The 14,300-nt window shown below is 43.8% G+C and overlaps 1 protein-coding gene across 4 annotated transcripts in view; it reads left to right on the top strand.

Annotated features, from left to right (window-relative positions):
* LOC121531731 (transcriptional enhancer factor TEF-3-like) overlaps positions 1-13,244 on the top strand; it is a 45,048-nt gene extending 31,804 nt beyond the window's left edge. For all 4 annotated transcript variants that reach the window (XM_041837139.2, XM_041837137.2, XM_041837138.2 and 1 more), the window contains one exon: positions 12,512-13,244. In XM_041837139.2, the coding sequence (XP_041693073.1) occupies positions 12,512-12,625 (114 nt within the window). In that variant the 3' untranslated portion in view covers positions 12,626-13,244. The remainder of the gene's footprint in view (positions 1-12,511) is intronic.
* The last annotated feature ends 1,056 nt before the right edge of the window (positions 13,245-14,300 follow it).

Here is a 14,300-nt window from a genome sequence, read left to right as displayed (position 1 = left end):
GGGGCTGTCGCTGGGCAACACGGACTTTCAACTCCCTCCAAAGATTTTCTATGGGGTTGAGATCTGGAGACTGGCTAGGCCACTCCAGGACCTTGAAATGCTTCTTACGAAGCCACTCCTTTGTTGCCCGGGCGGTGTGTTTGGGATCATTGTCATGCTGAAAGACCCAGCCACGTTTCATCTTCAATGCCCTTGCTGATGGAAGGTTTTCACTCAAAATCTCACGATACATGGCCCCATTCATTCTTTCCTTTACACGGATCAGTCGTCCTGGTCCCTTTGCAGAAAAACAGCCCCAAAGCATGATGTTTCCACCCCATGCTTCACAGTAGGTATGGTGTTCTTTGGATGCAACTCAGCATTCTTTGTCCTCCAAACACGACGAGTTTAGTTTTTACCAAAAAGTTCTATTTTGGTTTCATCTGACCATATGACATTCTCCCAATCCTCTTCTGGATCATCCAAATGCACTCTAGCAAACTTCAGACGGGCCTGGACATGTACTGGCTTAAGCAGGGGGACACGTCTGGCACTGCAGGATTTGAGTCCCTGGCGGCGTAGTGTGTTACTGATGGTATGCTTTGTTACTTTGGTCCCAGCTCTCTGCAGGTCATTTACTAGGTCCCCCTGTGTGGTTCTGGGATTTTTGCTCACCGTTCTTGTGATCATTTTGACCCCACGGGGTGAGATCTTGCGTGGAGCCCCAGATCGAGGGAGATTATCAGTGGTCTTGTATGTCTTCCATTTCCTAATAATTGCTCCCACAGTTGATTTCTTCAAACCAAGCTGCTTACCTATTGCAGATTCAGTCTTCCCAGCCTGGTGCAGGTCTACAATTTTGTTTCTGGTGTCCTTTGACAGCTCTTTGGTCTTGGCCATAGTGGAGTTTGGAGTGTGACTGTTTGAGGTTGTGGACAGGTGTCTTTTATACTGATAACAAGTTCAAACAGGTGCCATTAATACAGGTAACGAGTGGAGGACAGAGGAGCCTCTTAAAGAATAAGTTACAGGTCTGTGAGAACCAGAAATCTTGCTTGTTTGTAGGTGACCAAATATTTATTTTCCACCATAATTTGCAAATAAATTCATAAAAAATCCTACAATGTGATTTTCTGGAGAAAAAAATTCTCAATTTGTCTGTCATAGTTGACGTGTACCTATGATGAAAATTACAGGCCTCTCTCATCTTTTTAAGTGGGAGAACTTGCACAATTGGTGGCTGACTAAATACTTTTTTTCCCCACTGTATCTCTGTGTATTCAAATTGCCATCGATAAAATGCAATTAAGTGCGTTGTCCGTAGCTTTTACCTGCCCATACCATAACCACACTGCCACCATGGGGCACTCTGTTCACAACGTTGACATCAGCACACCACTCGCCCACACGACGCCATACACGTGGTCTGCGGTTGTGAGGCCTGTTGGACGTATTGCTAAATTCTCTAAAACGAAGTTGGAGGCGGCTTATGGTAGAGAATTCTCTGGCAACAGCTCTGGTGGACATTCCTCCAGTCAGCATGCTAATTGGACACTCCCTCAATGCTTGAGACATCTGTGGCATTATGTTGTGTGACAAAACTGCACATTTTAGAGTGGCCTTTTATTGTCCCAGCACAAGGTGCACCTGTGTAATGATCATGCTGTTTAATGTTTAATATGCCACACCTGTCAGATGGATGGATTATATTGGCAAAGGAGAAATGCTCACTAACAGGGATGTAAACAAATATGAGAGAAATAAGCTTTTTGTGCGTATGGAACATTTCTGGAATATTTTATTTCAGCTAATGAAACATAGGACCAACACTTTACATGTTGTGTTTATATTTTTGGTCAGTATACTTAAGTACCAAAATGTAATGTAATTTCTAATGTACTTAAGTATCAAAAGTAAAAGTATGAATCATTTCAAATTCCTTATATTAAGCAAACCAGAGAGCATGATTCTCTTCTTTTAAAAATGTACGGATAGCCAGGGGCACACTTCAACCTTCAGACATAATTTACAAACAAAGCATTTGTTTAGTGAGTCTGCCAGATCAGAGGCAGTAGGGATGACCAGGGATGTTCTCTTGATAAGTGTGTGAATTGGACCATTTCCCTGTCCTGCTAAGCATTCCAAATGTAACGAGTACTTTTGGGTGTCAGGGTAAATGTATGGAGTAAAAAGTACATTATTTTCTTTAGGAATGTAATGGAGTAAAAGTAAAAGTAGTCAAAAAATATAAATAGTAAAGTACATATACCCCCAAAAACTACTTAGTAGTACTTTAAAGTATTTTTACTTAAGCACTTTACACCACTGCAGATAGCACCTTATTTTCCATACAGCAAGCCTGGGATGGCTATGTGCTAAGGTGTGAGTTGGTGTCCTCTAGGCAGGGTCATGAGGGCGTGAGTATTTGTACACAGGGGTCAAAGGGTATAGTTGCGTACACACACACACACACAATATTACTCAGGGATGCAAACTGGTGAGGGTCCAAAAAGGTGACACTTTTGTTTTTTGTACTGAAACATCCCTGCTAGGGGGGCTAAAAAATAAATATGAGCTTTACAATGCTAATTTCTAGTGACTTAGGCTAGATCCCTTCTTGAAATGCAGGTTTTAACTAATTAAACAACAAAGAATATGATCTACATGATCAGTCTCTCTGTGTAAAATAAAAAGTGGTTAATGTGAACCTAACACACAGCAAAAAAATGTAAGGAAAGCAATCCGATGTTATTTGGTGCCTAGACTTTACTGCAAATGACACTCAAGTCCAGAGAAAAAACTATACATTAATATTGCAGTTAGCCATGACAACTTTTATAATATACAGTGGGGGAAAAAAGTATTTAGTCAGCCACCAATTGTGCAGGTTCTCCCACTTAAAAAGATGAGAGAGGCCTGTAATTTTCATCATAGGTACACGTCAACTATGACAGACAAAATGAGGAAAAAAAATCCAGAAAATCACATTGTAGGATTTTTTATGAATTTATTTGCAAATTATGGTGGAAAATAAGTATTTGGTCAATAACAAAAGTTTCTCAATACTTTGTTATATACCCTTTGTTAGCAATGACACAGGCCAAACGTTTTCTGTAAGTCTTCACAAGGTTTTCACACACTGTTGCTGGTTCAACGGGAGCAGTGGTCGGGAGAGGTTGTGTTTTCTCTAGCAGGAGGTAAGCTTGAGGTAAGCTTGGCTTCTTATATGGTGTTGAGTAAAGCTTAAACCATGCATTTGATCGTAGGTAGGTAGTTGTAGTTAGGTATTGTAGGTAGTTTATTTAGGTAGTTATTGTAGGTTTCTGTAGGTAATTATTGTAGGTAAGTATTGTTTACGGCGGAGCCCGGAGAAAGCACGAGGCTAGCTAGCTAGCGGGTAGCTACTGGTAACGTTTAACAACGGTGGAGAGTTGTTTCCAATGTTAATGTGCTAGCTAGCCAACGTTTAATTTTTGCTGCGTTATGAAAGGAACTAGACACGGACACGAATTATCTGTTTAGTGTGTTAACACACTATTGGTAGTTTGTTGTAACCAAGTATTGGTGCTAAACTGTGTGTTATTGGATGCTAGCATGCTAGTTAGCTATGGCGTCATAGTTAGGCATCGTGGGCTGTTGTGGGTAGTTACTGTAGGTTGGCATTGTCTTCGGTGTAGCACGAAGCTAGCTAGCTAGCCGTTTTTTCGAACAGAGTCAACACAGTAGCCATTGTGTGCTGTACTGTGGCAGCTAAATACAATATATTTGTGCTAAGCTAGCCAACGTTTAATTATTGCTGCGTTATGAAAGGAACTAGACACGGACACAAATTATCTGCTTAGTGTGTTAACACACTATTGGTGGTTTGTTGTGACCAAGTGTTGGTGCTAAACTGTGTGTTATTGAATGCTAGCATGCTAGTTAGCTATGGTGTCATAGTTAGCTAGCTGAATAAAGTGGGTTGAGTCTACTCCTTTAAACATTGAACCGCTGTGGTTCACAACAATTCTGATTTCTAAAGGTGGAAGTTGGGAGAGTTTTTGTTCGGGTGGTTCAGTGAAACAATTATAGTTTCTGAGGTGGAAGTTTTGGTGAGGGAGGCCCTGCTCTCTCTTCTTCCAGATGTTTAGTTCATTTCATTCCGATCTCCTCTGCATTATTGTAGCCATTTGCTACAGCCTGTCAACTATGCCTCTGCCTATCCCTGTTCTCTCCTCTCTGCACAGGCTACACAAACGCCTCACACCGCGTGGCTGCTGCCTCTCTAACCTGGTGGTCCCTGCACGCACCCCACACCTGGAGTTCCAGGTCTCAGGCAGCCTCTGGAACTGCCGTTCTGCTGCCAACAAAGCTGACTTCATCCCAGCCTATGCTAACCTCCAGTCCCTCGACTTCCTGGCGCTGACGGAAACATGGATTACCACTGAAAACACTGCTACTCCTACTGCTCTCTCCTCGTCTGACCATGTGTTCTCGCATACCCCGAGAGCATCAGGTCAGAGGGGTGGTGGCACAGGAATCCTCATCTCTCCCAAGTGGACATTCTCAATTTTTCCCCTAACCCACCTGTCTATCTCCTCATTTGAATTCCATGCTGTCACAGTCACTAGCCCATTTAAGCTTAATATCCTTGTCATCTATCGCCCTCCAGGTTCCCTTGGAGAGTTCATCAATGAGCTTGACGCCTTGATAAGTTCCTTTCCTGAGGATGGCTCACCCCTCACAGTTTTGGGGGATTTCAACCTCCCTATGTCCACATTTGACTCATTTCTCTCTGCCTCCTTCTTTCCACTCCTCTCCTCTTTTGACCTCACCCTCTCACCGTCCCCCCTACTCACAAGGCAGGCAATACGCTTGACCTCATCTTTACTAGATGCTGGTCTTCTACTAATCTCACTGCAACTCCCCTCCATGTCTCCGACCACTACTTTGTTTCCTTTTTCTCTCGCTCTCCTCCAACACTACTCACTCTGCCCCTACACAGATGGTAATGCGCCGCCGCAACCTTCGCTCTCTCTCTCCCACTACTCTCTCCTCTTCCATCCTATCATCTCTTCCCTCTGCTCAATCCTTCTCCCTCCAATCTCCTGATTCTGCCTCCTCAACCCTCCTCTCCTCCCTTTCTGCATCCTTTGACTCTCTGTGTCCCCTATCCTCCCGGCCGGCTCGGTCCTCCCCTCCAGCTCCGTGGCTTGACGACTCATTGCGAGCTCACAGAACAGAGCTCCGGGCAGCGGAGCGGAAATGGAAGAAAACTAAACTCCCTGCCGACCTGGCATCTTTTCACTCCCTCCTCTCTACATTTTCTTAATCTGTTTCTGCTGCTAAGGCCACTTTCTACCACTCTAAATTCCAAGCATCTGCCTCAAACCCTAGGAAGCTCTTTGCCACATTTTCCTCCCTCCTGAATCCTCCCCCCTCCCCCCCCCTCTCTCTCTGTGGATGACTTCGTCAACCACTTTGAAAAAGAAGGTTGACGACATCCGATCCTCGTTTGTTAAGTCTAATGACACTGCTGGTCCTACTCACACTGCCCTACCCTATGCTTTGACTTCTTTCTCCCCTCTCTCTCCAGATAAAATCCTGCGACTTGTGACTGCAGGCCGCCCAACAACCTGCCCGCTTGACCCCATCCCCTCCTCTCTTCTCCAGACCATCTCCGGTGACCTTCTCCCCTACCTCACCTCGCTGATCAACTCATCCTTGACCGCTGGCCATGTCCCTTCCGTCTTCAAGAGAGCGAGAGTTGCTCCCCTTCTCAAAAAACCAACACTCGATCCCACTGATGTCAACAACTACAGACCAGTATCCCTTCTTTCTTTTCTTTCCAAAACTATTGAGCGTGCCGTCTTTAGCCAACTCTCTTGCTATCTCTCTCAGAATGACCTTCTTGATCCAAACCAGTCAGGTTTCAGGACTGGTCATTCAACTGAGACTGCTCTTCTCTGTGTCACGGAGGCTCTCCGCACTGCTAAAGCTAACTCTCTCTCCTCTGCTCTTGTCCTTCTAGACCTGTCTGCTGCCTTTGATACTGTGAACCATCAGATCCTCCTCTCCACCCTCTCCGAGCTGGGCATCTCCGGCGCGGCTCACTCCTGGATTGCGTCCTACCTGACCGGTCGCTCCTACCAAGTGGCGTGGCGAGAAGCTGTCTCCGCACCACGTGCTCTCACCACTGGTGTCCCCCAGGGCTCAGTTCTAGGCCCTCTCCCTTTTCTCCCTATACACCAAGTCACTTGGCTCTGTCATATCCTCACATGGCCTCTCCTATCATTGCTACGCTGACGATACACAACTAATCTTCTCCTTTCCCCCTTCTGATAACCAGGTGGCGAATCGCATCTCTGCATGTCTGGCAGACATATCAGTATGGATGACGGATCACCACCTCAAGCTGAACCCTGGCAAGACGGAGCTGCTCTTCCTCCCGGGGAAGGACTGCCCGTTCCATGATCTCGCCATCACGGTTGACAACTCCGTTGTGTCCTCCTCCCAGAGTGCGAAGAGCCTTGGCGTGACCCTGGACAACACCCTGTCGTTCTCCGCTAACATCAAGGCGGTGACCCGCTCCTGCAGGTTCATGCTCTACAACATTCGGAGAGTACGACCCTGCCTTACACAGGAAGCGGCACAGGTCCTAATCCAGGCACTTGTCATCTCCCGTCTGGATTACTGCAACTCGCTGTTGGCTGGCCTCCCTGCCTGTGCCATTAAACCCCTACAACTCATCCAGAACGCCGCAGCCCGTCTGGTGTTCAACCTTCCCAAGTTCTCTCACGTCACCCCCTCCTCCGCACACTCCACTGGCTTCCAGTTGAAGCTCGCATCCGTTACAAGACCATGGTGCTTGCCTATGGAGCAGTGAGGGGAACGGCACCTCTGTACCTTTGGGCTCTGATCAGTCCCTACACCCAAACGAGGGCATTGCGTTCATCCACCTCTGGCCTGCTGGCTCCCCTTCCTCTGCGGAAGCATAGTTCCCGCTCAGCCCAGTCAAAACTGTTCGCTGCTCTGGCACCCCAATGGTGGAACAAGCTCCCTCACGACGCCAGGACAGCGGAGTCACTCACCACCTTCCGGAGACATTTGAAACCCCACCTCTTTAAGGAATACCTGGGATAGGATAAAGTAATCCTTCTACCCCCCCCAAAAAAAAATTGTAAAGTGGTTATCCCACTGGCTATAGGGTGAATGCACCAATTTGTGAGTCGCTCTGGATAAGAGCGTCTGCTAAATGACGTAAATGTGCCCTTGAGCAAGGCACTTAACCCTAATTGCTCCTGTAAGTCGCTCTGGATAAGAGCGTCTGCTAAATGACTAAAATGTAATGTATTTTGGCCCATTCCTCCATGCAGATCTCCTCTAGAGCTGTGATGTTTTGGGGCTGTCGCTGGGCAACACGGACTTTCAACTCCCTCCAAAGATTTTCTATGGGGTTGAGGTCTGGAGACTGGCTAGGCCACTCCAGGACCTTGAAATGCTTCTTACGAAGCCACTCCTTCGTTGCCCGGGCGGTGTGTTTGGGATCATTGTCATGCTGAAAGACCCAGCCACGTTTCATCTTCAATGCCCTTGCTGATGGAAGGAGGTTTTCACTCAAAATCTCAAGATACATGGCCCCATTCATTCTTTCCTTTACACGGATCAGTCGTCCTGGTCCCTTTGCAGAAAAACAGCCCCAAAGCATGATGTTTCCACCCCCATGCTTCACAGTAGGTATGGTGTTCTTTGGATGCAACTCAGCATTCTTTGTCCTCCAAACACGACGAGTTGAGTTTTTACCAAAACGTTCTATTTTGGTTTCATCTGACCATATGACATTCTCCCAATCCTCTTCTGGATCATCCAAATGCACTCTAGCAAACTTCAGACGGGCCTGGACATGTACTGGCTTAAGCAGGGGGACACGTCTGTCACTGCAGGATTTGAGTCCCTGGCAGCGTAGTGTGTTACTGATGGTAGGCTTTGTTACTTTGGTCCCAGCTCTCTGCAGGTCATTCACTAGGTCCCCCCGTGTGGTTCTGGGATTTTTGCTCACCGTTCTTGTGATCATTTTGACCCCACGGGGTGAGATCTTGCGTGGAGTCCCAGATCAAGGGAGATTATCAGTGGTCTTGTATGTCTTCCATTTCCTAATAATTGCTCCCACGGTTGATTTCTTCAAACCAAGCTGCTTACCTATTGCAGATTCAGTCTTCCCAGCCTGGTGCAGGTCTACAATTTGGTTTCTGGTGTCCTTTGACAGCTCTTTGGTCTTGGCCATAGTGGAGTTTGGAGTGTGACTGTTTGAGGTTGTGGACAGGTGTCTTTTATACTGATAACAAGTTCAAACAAGTGCCATTAATACAGGTAACGAGTGGAGGACAGAGGAGCCTCTTAAAGAAGAAGTTACAGGTCTGTGAGAGCCAGAAGTCTTGCTTGTTTGTAGGTGACCAAATACTTATTTTCCACCATAATTTGCAAATAAATTCATAAAAAATCCTACAATGTGATTTTCTGGATTTTTTTTCTCAATTTGTCTGTCATAGTTGACGTGTACCTATGATGAAAATTACAGGCCTCTCTCATCTTTTTAAGTGGGAGAACTTGCACAATTGGTGGCTGACTAAATACTTTTTTTTCCCACTGTAATGCTTGTCCACACACACATTGCACTTGGGAAAAAAACTTCTTAAAATAGAAATAGAATTAAACAAACAGGCATTCAATTTTTTCTCTATTATAGTGGCTACGATTATAGTGGCCACTATAGTAGACATTGATCAAGTGCACTAGGCTATACAGTGAGGGGAAAAAAGTATTTGATCCCCTGCTGATTTTGTACGTTTGCCCACTGACAAAGAAATGATCAGTCTATAATTTTAATGGTAGGTTTATTTGAACAGTGAGAGACAGAATAACAACAACAACAAAAAAACATTTTATAAATTGATTTGCATTTTAATGAGGGAAGTAATTATTTGACCCCCTCTCAATCAGAAAGATTTATGGCTCCCAGGTGTCTTTTATACAGGTAACGAGCTGAGATTAGGAGCACACTCTTAAAGGGAGTGCTCCTAATCTCAGCTTGTTACCTGTATAAAAGACACCTGTCCACAGAAGCAATCAATCAATCCGATTCCAAACTCTCCACCATGGCCAAGACCAAAGAGCTCTCCAAGGATGTCAGGGACAAGATTGTAGACCTACACAAGGCTGGAATGGGCTACAAGACCATCGCCAAGCAGCTTGGTGAGAAAGTGACAACAGTTGGTGCGATTATTCGCAAATGGAAGAAACACAAAAGAACTGTCAATCTCCCTCGGCCTGGGGCTCCATGCAAGATCTCACCTCGTGGAGTTGCAATGATCATGAGAACGGTGAGGAATCAGCCCAGAACTACACGGGAGGATCTTGTCAATGATCTCAAGGCAGCTGGGACCATAGTCACCAAGAAAACAATTGGTAACACACTACGCCGTGAAGGACTGAAATCCTGCAGCGCCCACAAGTTCCCCCTGCTCAAGAAAGCACATATACAGGCCCGTCTGAAGTTTGCCAATGAACATCTGAATGATTCAGAGGAGAACTGGGTGAAAGTGTTGTGGTCAGATGAGACCAAAATCGAGCTCTTTGGCATCAACTCAACTCGCCGTGTTTGGAGGAGGAGGAATGCTGCCTATGACCCCAAGAACACCATCCCCACCGTCAAACATGGAGGTGGAAACATTATGCTTTGGGGGTGTTTTTCTGCTGAGGGGACAGGACAACTTCACCGTATCAAAGGGACGATGGACGGGGCCATGTACCGTCAAATCTTGGGTGAGAACCTCCTTCCCTCAGCCAGGGCATTGAAAATGGGTCGTGGATGAGTATTCCAGCATGACAATGACCCAAAACACATGGCCAAGGCAACAAAGGAGTGGCTCAAGAAGAAGCACATTAAGGTCCTGGAGTGGCCTAGCCAGTCTCCAGACCTTAATCCCATAGAAAATCTGTGGAGGGAGCTTAAGGTTCGAGTTGCCAAACGTCAGCCTCGAAACCTTAATGACTTGGAGCAGATCTGCAAAGAGAAGTGGGACAAAATCCCTCCTGAGATGTGTGCAAACCTGATGGCCAACTACAAGAAACGTCTGACCTCTGTGATTGCCAACAAGGGTTTTGCCACCAAGTACTAAGTCATGTTTTGCAGAGGGGTCAAATACTTATTTCCCTCATTAAAATGCAAATCAATTTATAACATTTTTGACATGCGTTTTTCTGGATGTTTTTGTTGTTATTCTGTCTCTCACTGTTCAAATAAACCTACCATTAAAATTATAGACTGAACATGTCTTTGTCAGTGGGCAAACGTACAAAATCAGCAGGGGATCAAATACTTTTTTCCCTCACTGTATGTGTGCAAAAATAATGTTCACTGAGTAAAAACTAAAATAATCCCCCCTCACTCACACACAACTGTATGTCAAGTTCAACACAACAAAAGCAATAGCGTTGGGCTACACTGCACATTATTACCTTGTACACTTTCTGCCTGTGGACATCTGTTCTACAATGTGCCAGCAGCAGAGCATGAGACCCTTTGTTGGCATAATTGATCTCTTTCAGGCAGAGAGTACACCTGGCATACCCCTTTTTATCCACCGTATTGAAAAAGTGAGAAAGCGGTAAAGTGTGTGGCATCCAGCTTAAACCAGGCCCAGCTCCAGCTACACTTCATCCCTGAATCCACTTGTTTAACAAGCAACGCCTCATTTTCACCTAATTCTCTCATTCTGAAAATGAACCACATACTGTAGAGGGAAAACTTTAGTTCATAGATAGCTAGTTAACTAGCTAATGAACTAACTACTAACAGAGAATTTGATCCAGCTAGCAAGATACTTATCAATGCTAACAATTCTTGTTCCACCACACTTGCTCCCTTACCTCAAACTTTCCAAATGCCAGTTGTTTTTTCCGTCGTCAGGCTTCTCACCTACCTCTTCGTTATCGTTCAGGGGACGCGCAGCTGTCAGTCGCATGCTGCATTATGTTGCTATGTGAACAATTGGCTGAGCCTTGGATACAGCCAGTATTGCGCCAAACGTGCATCACTCGTTCGCTTACAGCCAGTAGTGACCCCAAACTTTTCTCATCGGAGCTACACGAATCACGTAGGTTACCTATTTTGGATTCAAAACGGCGAATTTTGCCGAAAGGTGGCTAGTTTGCATCCCTGATTACTATCTATTAAGACTCAACCATTTTAAAATGTTGTACCAGACAACTTTTCACTTGTTGGCATCCACCTATTGTTGCTTAAAGCACTTTCAATACAGAAGCAGAAGAGATTGAGAGGGCATGGAATGGGGAAACAGGGGCAATGTGAGTATCACCATAGTAACAAAGTGGAAATCAACATAAGGTTTCAAAGACGCTGTCCATTCCATTGGCAACTGCATTCTTACTAGAGTCTAGACACAATGACCATATTGAACCCACACAGCAGACCACATGGCAACATAGGTTAACTGTGAGCTGCACACACACACACACATTGTATCAATGCTATGGATCAAGATGCAACAAGTTCTTCATTCAGGGATAGGGGAATAAAATGGTGAAAGATTCATTCTCAAAAGGAGCTCATGCATTTTTGACAGTTCGATTTTGTGTAGTTCGCTTTACCTCATGTTCTTAGTGAGAGTTGAGACCCACCTGTATCAAAATAATGAAAACTCGATTGGTATTTCTTTAAAAAGTATATTTTTCAAATTTGTGTTGTACTAGTGGTATAATAGGACTATGTGCTGTGGTGGAAAAAGTATCAAATTTTCATACTAAAAGTAAAGAAAATGACTTAAATGAAAGTCACCCAGTAAAATCCTACTTGAGTAAAAGTCAAAAAGTATTTGGTTTTAAATATACTTAAGTATCAAAAGTAAATGTAATTGCTAAAATATAGTTAAGTATCAAAAGTAAAAGTAAAAGTATAAAATAATCTCCCAAGTGGCGCAGTGGTCTAAGGCACTGCATCACAATTGTGCTAGCTGTGCCACTAGCACAATTGGAATGGCCGGCAGGGATGTAGCTCAGTTGGTAGAGCATGGCGTTTGGGTTTGATTCCCACAGGGGGGCCAGTATATGTGTGCACTCACTAACTGTAAGTCGCTCTGGATAAGAGCGTCTGCTAAATGACTAAAATGTAATGTCATTAGGCAAACCACACGGCACGATTTTCTTGTTTTTTAAATTGACAGATAGCCAGGGGCACACTCAGACATGATTTACAAACAAAGCATTTGTTTTCTCTTTAAGTGTGTGAATTAGACAATTTTCTTGTTCTGCTAAGCATTCCAAATGTAATGAATACTTTTGGGTGTCAGGGAAAATGTATGGAATAGAAAGTACATTATTTTCTTTAGGACTGTAGTGGAGTAAAAGTAAAAGTTGTCCAAAATATAAATAGTCAAGTAAAGTACAGATACCCCAAAAAACTACTTAAGTAGTACTTTAAAGTATTTTTACTTAAATACTTTACACCACTGACTATGTGTGTGTCTCTCTGCAGGTGGTGACCAACAGGGACACACTGGAGACCCTGCTGTGTATAGCCTACGTCTTTGAGGTGTCTACTAGTGAGCATGGAGCCCAGCACCATATTTACAGGCTTGTCAAAGACTGAGACAGCCCTGTGGACAGAGAACCACTATAGCACAACAACAATAACAACAACAAACCCAACCATGGACAATCTCCTCTGTAAGCACCATACGATTGTCTGTCAGGACCCAAAGAAGCACTGGGAGGGTTGCTTTCCCAGTGAAACTACTGTGGAAGAGGTGGATTGAGAGCATTGGGAGCTGGAGTGAACTTTACAACTGTGTGATGTGAAAGAGAGGAGCAGAAGGTGGAACCTTCATTGTGGGATATCTATATGTACCAGAGGAGCCAAACGTCAAGACAATGCATGAGAAAGTAGTTTTTCATCTCATTTTACTAGTGCTTGCTTGTTTGATTTAGTTTATTTTACACAGCTGCATGAGCAGGATTGTGTTTGGTTGTCCATGGGCGACACCTAATGACTTCTAATGTATATTACACACAGAAGAAAGAAAAGAGGGCAAGAGGGCGAAAGGAGAGAGAACTATAAACCCCAAGACTGCACATCCATGTCATTGTTTTTGGTGCCAATATTTGTGTTATTTTAGTAAAAATGTCATGTACAGTACCCATCTCCTCTGAAAAATAATCCCTATGGAAAATAACTGGCAAAATTACAATTAAACTAAATATTGTATTCACCTGGTTTAAATGATACAATTCTGATTAAACGTTTCAATAGGTGCCTTAATTTGATAAGACAACAGTCAATCAGACCGAGATTGTTTTACTTGTCGATGCAACCGGATGCTTTTGTCGCTGATGCAGCGCGTGATGAAAACAACACAACTAGCTAGCTAGCTAATAAACTTGCATTATCTAAAAATGTCTAAAATACAGTTGTTGAGTATTTTTCTCAACAAGAGATTAACGGCTGCTGCTGAGGAGATATAATGGTTAGTCGAAAAAATGATAGCAGAGTATCAGGAGGAAGTTGTCTGTCTTCAGAGGCTGCTCGACATTGTTCTTCAACCAGAGATAAAGCTAATGTTACACATAGCAGGTTTGTTACTCATTACGTTTGTCTAACTTACTCAACCTTAAATGTATCGACATTCGGGCAATGTTAGTTTAAGTTAGTTGTTTTTGAGACAAGGTGTATATGGTTACAGTTAGGGTAAGTGTACCTATTAAGCCCACATACCCATTAAGCCCACTTCCATATTTGGATTCAAATACAAAATAAACATGTTCTGCTATTTAATGTTTCAACCAGTTCATGTGGTTGTTGTATCCATACCCGTTTTTATTCTAAGCCAATCAGATGTTTTATTATTAAGTTATTGACAGTTGTGTAAATTCCTACTAGTGGACAATTTTCAAAGCTGCAAAGAAACGTTGGTGTGGAGGCGACACTCAGATAAACATATTTTCCCCATATCATACTTAATGTATTATAATTTAAGCTTTTACGTTTGGAAATTCATAAATGATTATTTAAGAGGTGGGCTTATTTAGAACACCAATAGGCTTAAAGGGTACATTCGGTACCCATTAAGCCCAGTCTGGACTTTCACATAATTGTATCAAATATTTTAAAGATAAAACAAATTGTGTAAGTAAAGTCATAAAACTTCACATGAAAGATTCATCTTTCATTTTATCTCCACTTTCCTTATGAAAATTAGGGCTGTGTACAATAGAAATGTCTAAACATTTTGGTGGGTTTAATAGGTACACTTCAGTGGAGGCTGCTG

Source organism: Coregonus clupeaformis, chromosome 19 (genome assembly GCF_020615455.1).
Source record: "Coregonus clupeaformis isolate EN_2021a chromosome 19, ASM2061545v1, whole genome shotgun sequence".
In the NCBI taxonomy this organism is placed as follows: Eukaryota; Metazoa; Chordata; class Actinopteri; order Salmoniformes; family Salmonidae; genus Coregonus; species Coregonus clupeaformis.
Note: the sequence above shows the minus strand (reverse complement) of the source record. Positions and strands in the feature narration are given on the sequence as shown.